Raw genomic sequence first — 12,736 nt, 5'->3', positions numbered from 1 at the left:
TAAACAAATATTAATTCTCTGGTCACCAAGTGCCAGCATTCCTAGGTTTGGTACGGTTGGAGTAAAACATCCCATCTATCTGGCTCCTAGCTCATCACCAGCCTTGGAAAAACAACCCCTTCAGCAGCAACTTCTTCTGAATCCAGGAACTGTTGACAATGCACAGGTACTTTGTATAAAGCAAGAAAGTGCATAGTATTAGATTTGACATCCAGCTAAGTTGAAATGCCATTAAGCTAAATTTCACTTAAAATACTAATCAAACTTTTTTTTAACTTTTAAAACAGTTAGTGCACAGAACTTTGCTGGTCTTGCAGCCTAACCTGGTGTGCACAGTAGAATTATCCAAATATTAATGGATGACTTGAAATGCAAATATCTCCTTCACGGGGTGGCACAGTGGTTAGCGCTGCTACCACACAGTAAGAAGTTTAACAACACCAGGTTAAAGTCCAACAGGTTTATTTGGTAGCAAAAGCCACACAAGCACACAGTGCCAGGAACCCGGGTCCAGTTCCGGCCTTGGGTCACTGTCTGTGTGGAGTCTGCACATTCTCCCCGTGTCTGCATGGGTTTCCTCCGGGTGCTCCAGTTTCCTCCACAATTTACAGTTGTGTGGGTTATGTTGATTTGGCCATGTTAAATTGCCCCTTAATGTCAGGGGGACAAAGGGTAAATATGTGAGGTGACTGGGGTAGGTCCTGGGTGGGATTGTTGTCGGGGCAGGCTCAATGGGCCAAATGGCCTCTTTCTGCACTGTAGGGATTCTATGACTAAGCAATTGAACACAGTACAAATCATTACTTGCATATTTTTAGATGTTTATCCATTACCAAACCCTTGAATATTTGTGAAATAATGCATTGCTTTTGCTTGTAAAGTATTGTTGAGGTTGTGTGAGTTTTGCAGACAGTTTTGAGATGATGAGCTGAAAAAGTGCTGACATCTGTCTTTAGCACATATTCATTGCTCGGTGTTGCCTGAAGAGTTCAGTTTAACTCAGTTGCCCAGTTGAGGTTGGTTCATGTTTTTGCAGTGATGGGGATCTGATGATCCGGTGTCATTCTTCGTTAAAGTTTGTAAAGGTTAAGTCCTTCTTTGTGCTCCAGAAATGTTAGTAAGTTGGAACCAAGGAAGCAAAGAATAAAATGGGTTAGCTGTGATAAGCTATCAGTTTTTTCTAATGTATAATTTAAACCAGATGCCAAAAGCAGAGCCAGTCTGACTCAAATTGTGGTGATATGAGGAGGGAGAGAGTAATTATATTTAGACCACCGCAAACTGTCACGAGTAAATGGTAGGAATGGGGGGTATTGGTGGGGGTTGCTAAAAATAATCATTGCTGTGCCCAGTAAAGGCAAATCCTAACCATAATACATAAAACATAAACTGTATTCATTGTGGGATCTTCTGGAACTGGCTTCTCTTTTTAAAATTGGATATTAAAATGCTGCTAAAGATGGCTGCCGAGAGTTCTCTGAGTTGATCGGTAGATTCAATCTACTGTACAGTCTCCAGGACTAAAGAACACAATACAGACCAAGAATTGTCACTATTCATCTCCTGAAACCATCCAAAAGGTGTTTCCTAACCTGAATGGGTCATTTTGAAACTGAGACAGTGATTGATTGTCTCAAGCCCCCAGGGTGAATGTCTGCAAACAATAGCCCAGGTTGTGGTTGGTCCACTGAAGCACAACTCCATATTTGGGAAAGGAGACTGTGAGAAACCACATGGTAGAGAAGCCATTTTGATCTCCCTTTTAATCTTCAAGATGAAACAGTCGCAGCAGCAGAAAGGGCAGCCACATCCATGCCTTAAGAATCGGACACTGCAACATTGTAAGGTCTCCGAGCTGATTCCTTGTCAAGTCTACCAACACAGCAAACTGTTTCCTGGTAACAAGACTGCAAAGAACTAACTTTGCAACCTGCAGAAGTCCATTGCTTTGAGAGAATCCTGTAACGTCTCTGATATTTGACTTCAGCTATTGAATTCACACAACTGCACCTCAGGAGTGGAAACCTCTTCTTAAATTTAAAGTTGATTTATTCAAGTCACAAGTAGGCTTGTGAAGTTTCTGTGAAAACCCTCTAAGTCGCCACCCTCCGGCACCTTTTCGGGTACACTGTGGGAGAATTGTTTTTAGCATGGCCAATCAAATCTTACTGATTTGAAGGCAAATTGTTGACTTGGTTGGGAAATAGGCTGAGCCACAGGATACAGAGCATAGGGTATTGAACAGATAATCTAATTGGCAAGTTATCTTTAATAGGTAGAAGAGACCTATGGGTAGAGTCCCTGCATCTAAGCTGGATGCTCTGGGTTCACTCCCCATCACAAGACTAGGAAGGTGTGTTCTTAACCCAACCAAACAGGTGGAGTATCAGCTTGCACATCCTTCCAATATATGCCACTGACAGATGGTGAGTGTGGGAGAGATTCCTGGCCAGCCATGTGATGGAAAAAAGGGGGAGCTTTGACCATCATTATCCATAGCTCCAGACTATAACATGCACGTCAAAGTGGATTTTGCCATAACAAATCAAACTGCTGTTTTGGCTCAGTTAGCTGGACAGTTGTTATGGATCAAATTGGTGCCAACACGTGGGGTTCAACCCTTGTTCCAGCTGGGGTGGACCTGGGATCTTCCCCCTTGCCCTACCTGTGGCGGAGGTCATGTATTGTAGGTCAGACCTGGCCCTCAGCAGAGGACTGAAGAAGGCCGACAATGTGTACAATGATCAATGTTGGATCTTCACTCTTTATTGACAGTTTAGATGATGGGATAGAAAGCCACTCATCCAACTTTTCTGATGACACAGATAGGTGACATTGTAAGTAGGATAAATAGAAATGAAAAAAAATAGAAAGAGGTATAAATAGACTGAGTGAATGAGCAAAACTGTGACAAATGGATTTCAGTTCAGGAGAATGAGGTCATCCATTTTGGATCTTAAAAGGATAGATCAGAATGCTTCTAAATGGACAAAAGCTACAAAACCATGGAAGGTCAAAGGGGTCCGTGCACACAGTTCATTGAAATAACATGGATGGATACAGAAAATTAAAAAGACTAATTGAATACTGAGCTTTATAAATATAAGAGGGTAAAAGTTATGCTACAATTATACAAAGCCCTGATTAACACTGTGCTCAGTTCTGGGAACCACACATTAGGAAGAATGATAGAATCATAGAAAAGTCCCGAAGGGGGCCATTCACACTTTTGAAACTTGTCCAGCTCTTTCAAAGAGCAGTCTAGTTAATCTCGCTCCCTCTTACTCTTTCCCCGCACCTACAATCTTTCCTCCTTCAAATTTCTGTTTAATTCCCTCTTGAAGACTACTATTGAATCCATATCCTGGGCGGCATGGTGGCACAGTGGTTAGCACTGCTGCTTCACAGCGCCATGGACCCGGGTTCGATCCCTAGCTTGGGTCACTGTCTGTGTGGAGTTTGCACATTGTCTGCGTGGGTTTCCTCTGGGTGCTTTGGTTTCTTCCCACAGTCCAAAAGATGTGCTGGTTAGGTGCACTGGCCATGCTAAATTCTACCTCAGTGTACCCGAATAGGTGCCGGAGTGTGGCGATTAGGGGATATTCAGTAACTTCATTGCAGTGTTAATGTAAGTCTACTTATGACAATAATAAAATAAACTTTAACTATCCCTCACCTGATCAGGCGTTCTAAATCCTATCCACTCATTAAATATTTCTCTTTTCCTTATGTCACATCTCATTCTTTCGTCAGTCACCCTAAATATTTGTCCTCCTGACATCGGCACTTCAGCCATTGGAAACAATTTCTCTTTTGCTCTATCCTAAACCTTGGCTGGAATTCTCTGACCTCGCTCGCAGCCGGGATTCTCCTGTCCCGCTGCAGTGAATGGAGATTTGGCTGAGTGTCAAATTCTCCATCCTCTCTGGTAGTGGAGGCGGGGAGTGACCAGCCAGAGAATTCCGGCCATTAGTGATGTTAAACGTCTTTTATCAAATCTCCTCTTCACCTTCACTGCTCTAAGATGCTTCTGTGATCTGTCAACAAAATTGTAAGATCTAATCCCTGGAACCATTCTCATTAATCTCTTTATACATTGTCCTTGAAGGGAGTACAGTGTAGATTTTCTAGAATAAATCATGGAATCCAAGGGTTAAATTATGAAGCGTGATTACATACACCAGGGTTGCATTTGTTTTGGAATTTAGAAGGTTAGGGATGAGTTGATCTAAGTTTTGAAGATATTAACTGGTTAGGACAGATCAGATAGAGAGAAACTGATTGAGGTGTTTAAGACTGAGGGGCGTGCCTTAAAAATTAGAACCAAGTCTCTCAGTTGAGAAGTTAGGAAACCTCTTTACACTCAAAAGCTGATAGAAATTTATTATTTGATTTATTATTGTCACATGTATTAGTATACTTTTATTTCTTGCGTGCTTTACAGACAAAGAAGGAAAGGGGAGGGTGCAGAATGAGTGTTACAGTCAAAGCTAGGGTGTAGAGAAAGATCAACTTAATGTGAGGTAGGTCCATTCAAAAGTCTGATGGCAGCAGGGAAGAAGCTGTTCTTGAGTCAGTTGATACGTGACCTCAGGCTTTTGTATCTTTTTCCCGATGGAAGAAAGTGGAAGAGAGTATGTCAAGGGTGTGTGAGGTCCTTGATTATGCTGGCTGCTTTTCCGAGGCAGCGGGAAGTGTAGACAGAGTCAATGGATGGGAGACTGGTTTGCGTGATGGACTGGGCTTCATTCACGACCCTTTGTAGTTTCTTGCACTCTTGGGCAGAACTCTCTTCTACAAATGACAGCTGAAGCTAGGTCAGATACTCATTTTAAATCTGAGATTGATAGATTTTTTTGTTAACCGAAGATAGGGACGTGGGGGAAAGGATAGGTTTATGAAGTTAGCTAATAGATCAACCCATAGTTATTATCTGTTCTCCCCCCTCTGCCTCTTAAACAAATGACTAGTCTTTGGGCTTGCTTGTCCATCTTGGGGCAATTTTCTACAAATTAGTTGCTTTGATTCAAAAATGGAAAATGATAGAAAATCTCAGCAGATCTGACATCATCCGGAGAGAGAATAGAGCTAACATATTGACAAAGGGTCATCCAGACTCGAAACATTGGCTCTGTTCTCTCTCCACAGGTGATGTTAAATCTGCTGAGATTTTCTAGCATTTTCTTTTTCAGATTCCAGCATCCGCAGTGATTTGCTTTTATCTTAGTGCCTTTGATTGATTGGGTTGATTTCCCTAAGACCCGTGTTTATCCACCCAGGAATCTCTTCCCAGAGTAATGCTCGCTCCATCACGTCTTTGATTTGAAGTGTTCTGCTTTGTTTTTTTAAAATTCATCTTTCTACGGGATGTGGGCATCACTGGTTAGGCCAGCATTTATTGCCCTTCAGAAGGTGGCGGTGAGCTGCCTTCCTGAACCGCTGAGATGTAGGTACACCCACAGTGCTGGTAGGAGGGAATTCCAGGATTTTGACCCAGCGACGGTGAAGGAACAGTGATGGCCAAGATGATGAGTGACTTGGAGGGGAACCTCCAGGTGGTGGTGTTCCCAGGCACGTGTTGCCCTTGTCCATCTAGATGGTAGTGGTTGTGGGTTTGGAAGGTGCTCCCTACAGCCTGACAATATAAAACTTTCCTCAGACTTCTGCACGAGTGGTTCTTTCAAGATTTGTGCCTTCTAATAAAATAGAAAGAAATCTGATATTTCTATAGTCTCATACACAACCTTAGGGCATCCAGAATTTGTAATCAATTGAGAGAAGTGCAGTCGCTGTTGTAATTTAGGAAAAGGGACAGCCAGTTTGCACAAAGATTCCGCACACAGCAATATGAAAATGACCAGACCATCTGTTTCAGTGGTGTTGGTGAAGGATGAATATTGACCTAGACATTTTAATCCCTTCACACGTCATTAAGGAATATGGCCGGAAATTTGGCGGAGTGCCAAAATCTCCATCCTCACTTGCATTGGCAGCGGGGTGTGAAATGCCGGAAAGTTCCAGCCTATATCTGCAAGCAGCAATCTGGTGGAAGAGGTGTTAAGGCAATATAGATAGAAAAGATTTGGATTTGGAGTATGACTCTAGCCATTTTTTTTAGGTCTTGGCCAGTTTGCTTGTTTGCATGCACAATGCTTGATTATTGGTGCTTTTTTTCTCCTCTCTTCAGAAACACATTACAGTTATCAATGGAATTTAGTGAGCCATCCTGTGGACTTTGAGGGTGTAATGGAAGGCAAGGACTCCCCAACACTGAAGCTATCTCAGGTAAAAGGATGAAAATCAATTAAAATAAAACATGGGAAGTGGCTATATTATATGTGGGAATGGTTATATTATATGTTGATCAGCTGAAATTGAAAGCTACATTTATGTTTTAGGTGGGACCTTGCAGGAAGGTTGGTTCTATGTGAGATCACTGTAATTTCCTGAAATCCACAACATGATGAAGCCTCCCTTTTATGGCGCAAGTGCCAATGATACCTTGAGCCAGTTTTAAGAGTCTATCATTTAGACCTTTGAAAACTCTTTCCCATGAGTTCTAATGTTTCAGATCCTTCCTCCCCTGTTGCATGCAAACTTGTGACAGAAACATGAGTGCTGTGAAATCAAGCCTAATGATTTCCTGTCAGCTATGATTGCAGCTAATAACGGGATTTGTTGGCAGATATGTTGGCATTCAGTTGAGTAACTGTTAATATAAGAACAATACTTCTCTGTTCACCAGTTAATTTTGGCTGGGTGGGGAGCACTGTAAGTAGATCTGAAAAAGATCCAAAATGCCATAAAAGTTGTGCATACCGATAATTTTTTCTTTCTTACTGGTTTGTTTTGTGTTCAGTTTTATTGATAATACTGCCGCAGAGAGGTGACCATACCCGTGACAGGCCAGTGATGGCTACTACAGTAATGGAACATTGCCATGTTGCTGGTAGTGATGTGACACATGTGGGCCAGGTTAAATGCTGACAATTCTAGTGTTCCTCTTTGATAAGGAAGTAAAACGATTATTAATCATATCTAATGACTTTTCATTTTATTTTTCAGCTTCGAATTCTCTTAAATTAGAAAGGTAGAGAGTTTTCAACCCAAGGCAAATGGGCAACATTTTGATTGTTTAAAAAGTTGTGCATAGCCTCTGCCTGGTCATTCATTGAACATTATTTGATTATCAAGTCAATTGTATTTAGTGAGATCCTTACTGTTTCCAAAGTGAGAGTTTAGGACAGTAAGTATGAAATGGAGGAAGATCTTTGGTTCCATTTAACCCATTGGAATGTGCAATTAGTTACTTTGCTCAGGTGAATCTGTGTCCTCCTCGGTCCACATAGTAAGAGCCAAGGTCATTCAGAGTTTAATTGTTTTGTTGAGGAAATTTTTCACCTTTGAATCCTTGAGTTCAGAAATGTCTAACGTTTTAAAATAGTTTTACCTTTGTATCAAAGTATGACAGCTACAAAATCATATACGCTGTATTTTTTAATGTATTTTATTATAAGATATAGGAATAGGCAAATTTATTCCAGGCAAATTTCTTGCTGTTGATTTGTGAAAATGCAACTTCTCTTCCAACAATTTAATAAAAAGAAAGGCAGGTGAACAGTTGTTTTTCAGACTGGAGGAAGGTTTAAGATGGCGTTCCTCAGGATTGGTACCAGGACTCCAGCTTTTCTTGATGTATGTTAATGACCTAAACTTGGGTGTACAGGGCACAACTTCAACATTTGCAGATGACACAAAACTTGGAAGTAGCATAGTGTTAAATTTCAAAAGGACATAAACAGGTTGGTGGAATGTGCAAACAAGTGACAGATGACATTTAATGCAGAGAAGTGTGAAGTGATGCATTTTAGTAAGAGGAACTTAGGGATCTGGAGTATCGTTGCACAAATTCTTGAAGGTGACAGGTTGAGAGTGCCCTTACAAAAGCACATGGGTTTTGGACTTTATGCATAAGGGAATAGAATACAAAAGCAAGGAAGTTTTGTTAAGCCTGTATACAACATTGCCATTGATCCAGAGGGGCAATTTTTCCACACAGAGGATGGTGAGTGTCTGGAACAAGCTGCCAGAGGTAATAGTACAGGCGGGTACAATTTTGTCTTTTAAAAAGCGTTTAGACAGTAACATGGGTAAGATAGGTATAGAGGGATATGGGCCAAATGCAGGCAATTGGGACTAGCTTAGTGGTAAAAACTGGGCGGCATGGACAAGTTGGGCCGAAGGGCCTGTTTCCATGCTGTAAACCTCTATGACTCTATAACTCTGGTTCAGCCTCAACTGGAGTATTGAGTCCTGTTCTGGGCACCACGCTTTAGGAAAGATGTGAAGATATTGAGTGCAGAAAAGATTCACAAGAATGGTTCCAGGGATGAGGAATATTAGTTATGTGGATGAGAAGAGAAGTTTGAGAGGAGATTTGATAGAGTTATTCAAAATTATGGAGGATCTGGACAGAGTAGATAAGGAGAAACTATTCCCATTGGTGGAAGGATTGAGGAGTCTGATTTAAAATAATTGGCAAAAGAAACAATGGTGACATCAAGAAAGCTTTCTTTTACTCAATAAGTGTTTAGGATCTGGAATGCATTGCCTGAGTGTGTGGTGAAGGCAAAGACAACCAGTGCTTTCAAAAGGGAATTGCGTCATTGTCTTAAGGAGGAACATTTGCAGGGCTTTGGGGAAAAGGTGGGGAATTGGAACTTGATGAATTGCTCTTGCAGAGAGCCAGCATGAACACAATGGGCCGAATGACCTCCTCCTATGCTGTAACCATTCTATGATTCTAAGGTTTAGATTTTATGTCAACTTTTCCCCTATCAATAGGAAAACAAATATTTCTCTGAGAGTCCGAGAAAGTGATTGCAACGACTGTCTATGATGCCAAATTGAATGCCACTGCCTAAATTAACTGCACATTGGAGCCTTATTACCAGTGAATGAAAGGAATTTCAAATCCCATCAGTCTGGCCATCAGTTCAAAGGAGATGGAAAACCAGTGTCTAACCTACTGCTCCCCATAACAAGAGTGTCTGGCAGCAATTATATGCATGCAATTAGAGCATTTCTTAGAGCTGGATAACCTTTTTATTCAGTACAGGATTTCTGTTCATATTGTATCGTGCACTGTTCTGATTCTTCAAGATGTGGAGATGCCGGCGTTGGACTGGGGTAAACACAGTAAGAAGTTTAACAACACCAGGTTAAAGTCCGTCAGGTTTATTTGGTACCAAATAAACAGGCTACCAAATAAACCTGTTGGACTTTAACCTGGTGTTATTAAACTTCTTACTGGTTCTTCAATACATGGGTAATAGTGTGCTGAATAAAGACATGGGCTGGAATTCTCCAGTCGTTCATGCCCCACCACCGCTGCAAGTGAGGACGGGGAGTTTGGCACTCAGCCAAATCTCCCTTCACTGCAGTGGAACCAGAGAATCTCGCCGGCGTGAATAGCCAGAGGATTCCAGCCAATGGGCGGGATTCTCTGACCTCCCAGCCGTGGGTTTCTCGGCAGCAGGCCATTCATTGGTGGTGGAATTCTCCGGTCCCGCAATGGGAATTCCCATTGGAGCTGCCCCACATTGCTGGGAAACCCACGGGCAGGGGGTGCGCTGCTGGCAGGATCAGAGAATCTCACCGCCAGCAAACGGCTGGAGAATCCTGCCCATTGTTTAGCGAAATTACTGTTGATATAAAATTAATGAAATTATTGTGTTCACATTCTGTGAATATCCTCAAATGAATTATAGACAGGCATAAAATGGAAAGCAGGACTAATTAACCCCAACAAACTGTACGATAAATGTCTGAAGGTCTTGTATTCTTTCTTCTGAGTCATGATGTGGAGATGCCGACATTGGACTGGGGTGGGCACAATAAGAAGTCTCTCAACACCAGGTTAAAGTCCAACAGGTTTATTTGGAATCACGAGCTTTCGGAGTGCTGCTCCTTCATCAGGTGAGTGGCCCACTCACCTGATGAAGGAGCAGCACTCTGAAAGCTCATGATTCCAAATAAACCTGTTGGACTTTAACCTGGTGTTGTGAGACTTCTTACTGTCCTTCAGAGTGGTGAGAGTTTAGGGTGTTGGCGGTGATAGTATGGATGTATTTAACGAGAAGCTTGACAAATACGTGAGGCAGAAAGGGATATAAGGATACAATGATGGGATGAAATAGAATAAGGTGAAAGGAGGTGGAAGGTGCATAAATACCAGCACGGATCTAATGGGTTGAATAACTTGTTTCTATGCTGCAAGTGTTTTTGTTATTCTATATAATCCTCTTTTCAATTTCAGTTGTCGGATGGTCTGTACGTTTTCAGGGTCTGTGTATCTGGAGATGGCGCTTATGGAGAAAGCTTCATCAACGTCACAGTGAAGCCTGGTAATAACTGACAACACACTTTAGCCAGTAGCAAACGAGGAACCATTTTGTCAGATCCTTTTCCTCTTCAGTTTGAACTAATCACCAGTGATTAATGGAGTTGACAGGATCCATTCTTGGCCTTTCAGTCCATATCAAGAAAGTCACGAGAATGAATGTAAACATCCTTTACATTCTCCTTCGGCACAGAGGCTTTGCAAATGCTTCAAGTAATTAAAGCAACCAGTACCATCTCACGATAGTGTTTGTCGTGAACCTGTGCATTATTATGGATTGTTGGAACCCAAGGGAACAGTGCACTCATTAAAAATATTAATTATATTTTCAAAGATATAGGGTGGGATTCTCCCCCAAAAATTCTAAGTGTCGAATGTGTGTAAAAAGTGGAGAAAACACCGCTGTTTTTTTAAGCGGGATTTTCACAATGAATCTCCCACACTCTGTGCACTGTAGAATGCACTAGTGTAAATATCATTAAAAATCAGGAGTGGGGGCTATTCCAGGATCGGCACATGCGCAATAGCCCCGCACTGCCGGCTTCCCGATTGCTGGCCAGCTCAATCGCTGGCTAGTACAGTAACCCCTATCATGAATTGCATGAATTTCATGAATTTCCACATTATTGATGCTCTGTAAATTGCGTGAAAACAAATGACTTTTTAGATAATTATTACTGTTCCCACCTCAGAAAAGGTTCCTTTATAGAGTTAAAAACAATTGTGTTTTGGTAATGGGATCATTCTCCGTCTTTTATTAGTTGCATTTATACTTTAGATTTGTGAAGCAGCAGTGCTGACATTCTCACAGGGAGGTGTTAGAAATGTCAGACTTTATGAATGGTTATACCTTAAATTATTTAATTTCATGCTAGGATGGAATTGGGGTTCCGCAGGATAGCTAATTAGCATATATACCTGGATACGTGATTCATGTTGCCAAGGAGATAGGCTTTGAGAGGGGAAGAGTCCCTAGCCAGTCATTGCAGTATTGGCTCAGAGTTTTCTAAGTTATCACTGCACTCACAGAGAGAGATAGGTCAGCCTCCAAGAATCTGAGAGACAGCAGAGAGATAGAGGCAGCCAGTGTCTGTGGCACACCATGCAAAATGTGGGTGGGAGCTCGTGCTCAGTTGAAGAGACCAAGTTCATGAAGATTTAAACAAAGCTGGGAGGTGTGCCTAGTTTTGGCTAGAAGGGAGAACCTCAAGGTTAACCTTCACCGTGAAGGTCAGTTCAACACAGCAACCAACAGCAAGGTCCCACAACTAGATCATCGGTTTTAATTATAATTGAGGTGTGAATATTGGCCAGGACACCAGAGAGAACTGCCCTGCTCTTCTTTGCAATAGTGCTATGAAGTGTTTTACATTCATCTGAGAGGGTAGTCATATCTCATCTAAAAGATGGTGGGCAGAATCTTGCGCCCTCTCCTTTCATGGGTTTGGTGGTGCAGGGGCATTTAATCAGGCAGAAAGGAGGCAGTGGGAACCTTACCACCTTCCTGTCTCCACCCCAATTATGTCTTGTGGAAAGACCCAGAGACTGCCTTCCCGTCCCACCATGGGCGGCACAGTGGCACAATGGTTAGCGCTGCAGCCTCACAGCGCTGGAGACCTGGATTCGATTTCCGGCTTGGTTACTATCTGTGTGGAGTCTGCATTGTCGCCCTGTGTCTGCGTGGGTTTCCTCCGGGTGCTCCGGTTTCCTCCCACAGTCCAAAAGACATGATGGTTAGGTGCATTGGCCATGCCAAATTCTCCCTCAGTGTACCCAAACAGGCGCCGGAATATGGCGACTAGGGGATTTTCACAGTAACTTCATTGCAGTGTTAATGTCAGCCTACTTGTGACAATAATAAAGAAACTAAACTAAACTATCAATTAAGACACTTAAGTGGGCAATTAATGTCCACTTAAGGATCTCATCCCACTGCCATTGGTATGAACCGAGCGGTGGGAATGGGGTTCACCATGTAGGGAGGAGAACAAGCCAATTCGTGCGGAATTGCTTGCAGGCTCCCAGAGGGGTCTTTGTTTAAAGGCACTCAGTGTCTGATCGAAGGGCCTGGCATTGGGAAGCTGGGGGGTTGGTGGTGGGAGCAGTGGCACCTGTTGAGAACTCATTGCCCTCCTGTCATCACTGGCCTCTAGCCTGGCTTCAGCAATGATTCTAGGCCTGAGGTGGGGATTATACTGGCAGCAGCCACCTGGTGTCGCTGCCTTTCAGTCGAGCTGTCAGCTGGCCTCTGGCCTGATAGTGTGCCATCCTGAAAAGAGGCATTGTGGGGCTCTGACTGGCTCTTCTTGGAGTGTGCACTGTGCAATAACCACT

General features: G+C 42.5%; 1 protein-coding gene across 1 annotated transcript in view; it reads left to right on the top strand.

The window, feature by feature from the left end:
- The window catches only part of LOC144481062 (dyslexia-associated protein KIAA0319-like), an 85,048-nt gene that overhangs the window by 30,767 nt on the left and 41,545 nt on the right, over positions 1-12,736 (top strand). The window contains exons 5-6 of the mRNA XM_078200715.1: positions 6,188-6,285; positions 10,319-10,406. Coding sequence (XP_078056841.1) covers positions 6,188-6,285; positions 10,319-10,406 — 186 coding nt within the window. The remainder of the gene's footprint in view (positions 1-6,187; positions 6,286-10,318; positions 10,407-12,736) is intronic.

The sequence above is a fragment of the Mustelus asterias genome, chromosome 2 (genome assembly GCF_964213995.1).
Source record: "Mustelus asterias chromosome 2, sMusAst1.hap1.1, whole genome shotgun sequence".
Classification (NCBI taxonomy): domain Eukaryota; kingdom Metazoa; phylum Chordata; class Chondrichthyes; order Carcharhiniformes; family Triakidae; genus Mustelus; species Mustelus asterias.
The sequence above is the reverse complement of the archived record's forward strand: the minus strand, read 5'-3'. Positions and strand labels throughout refer to the sequence as shown.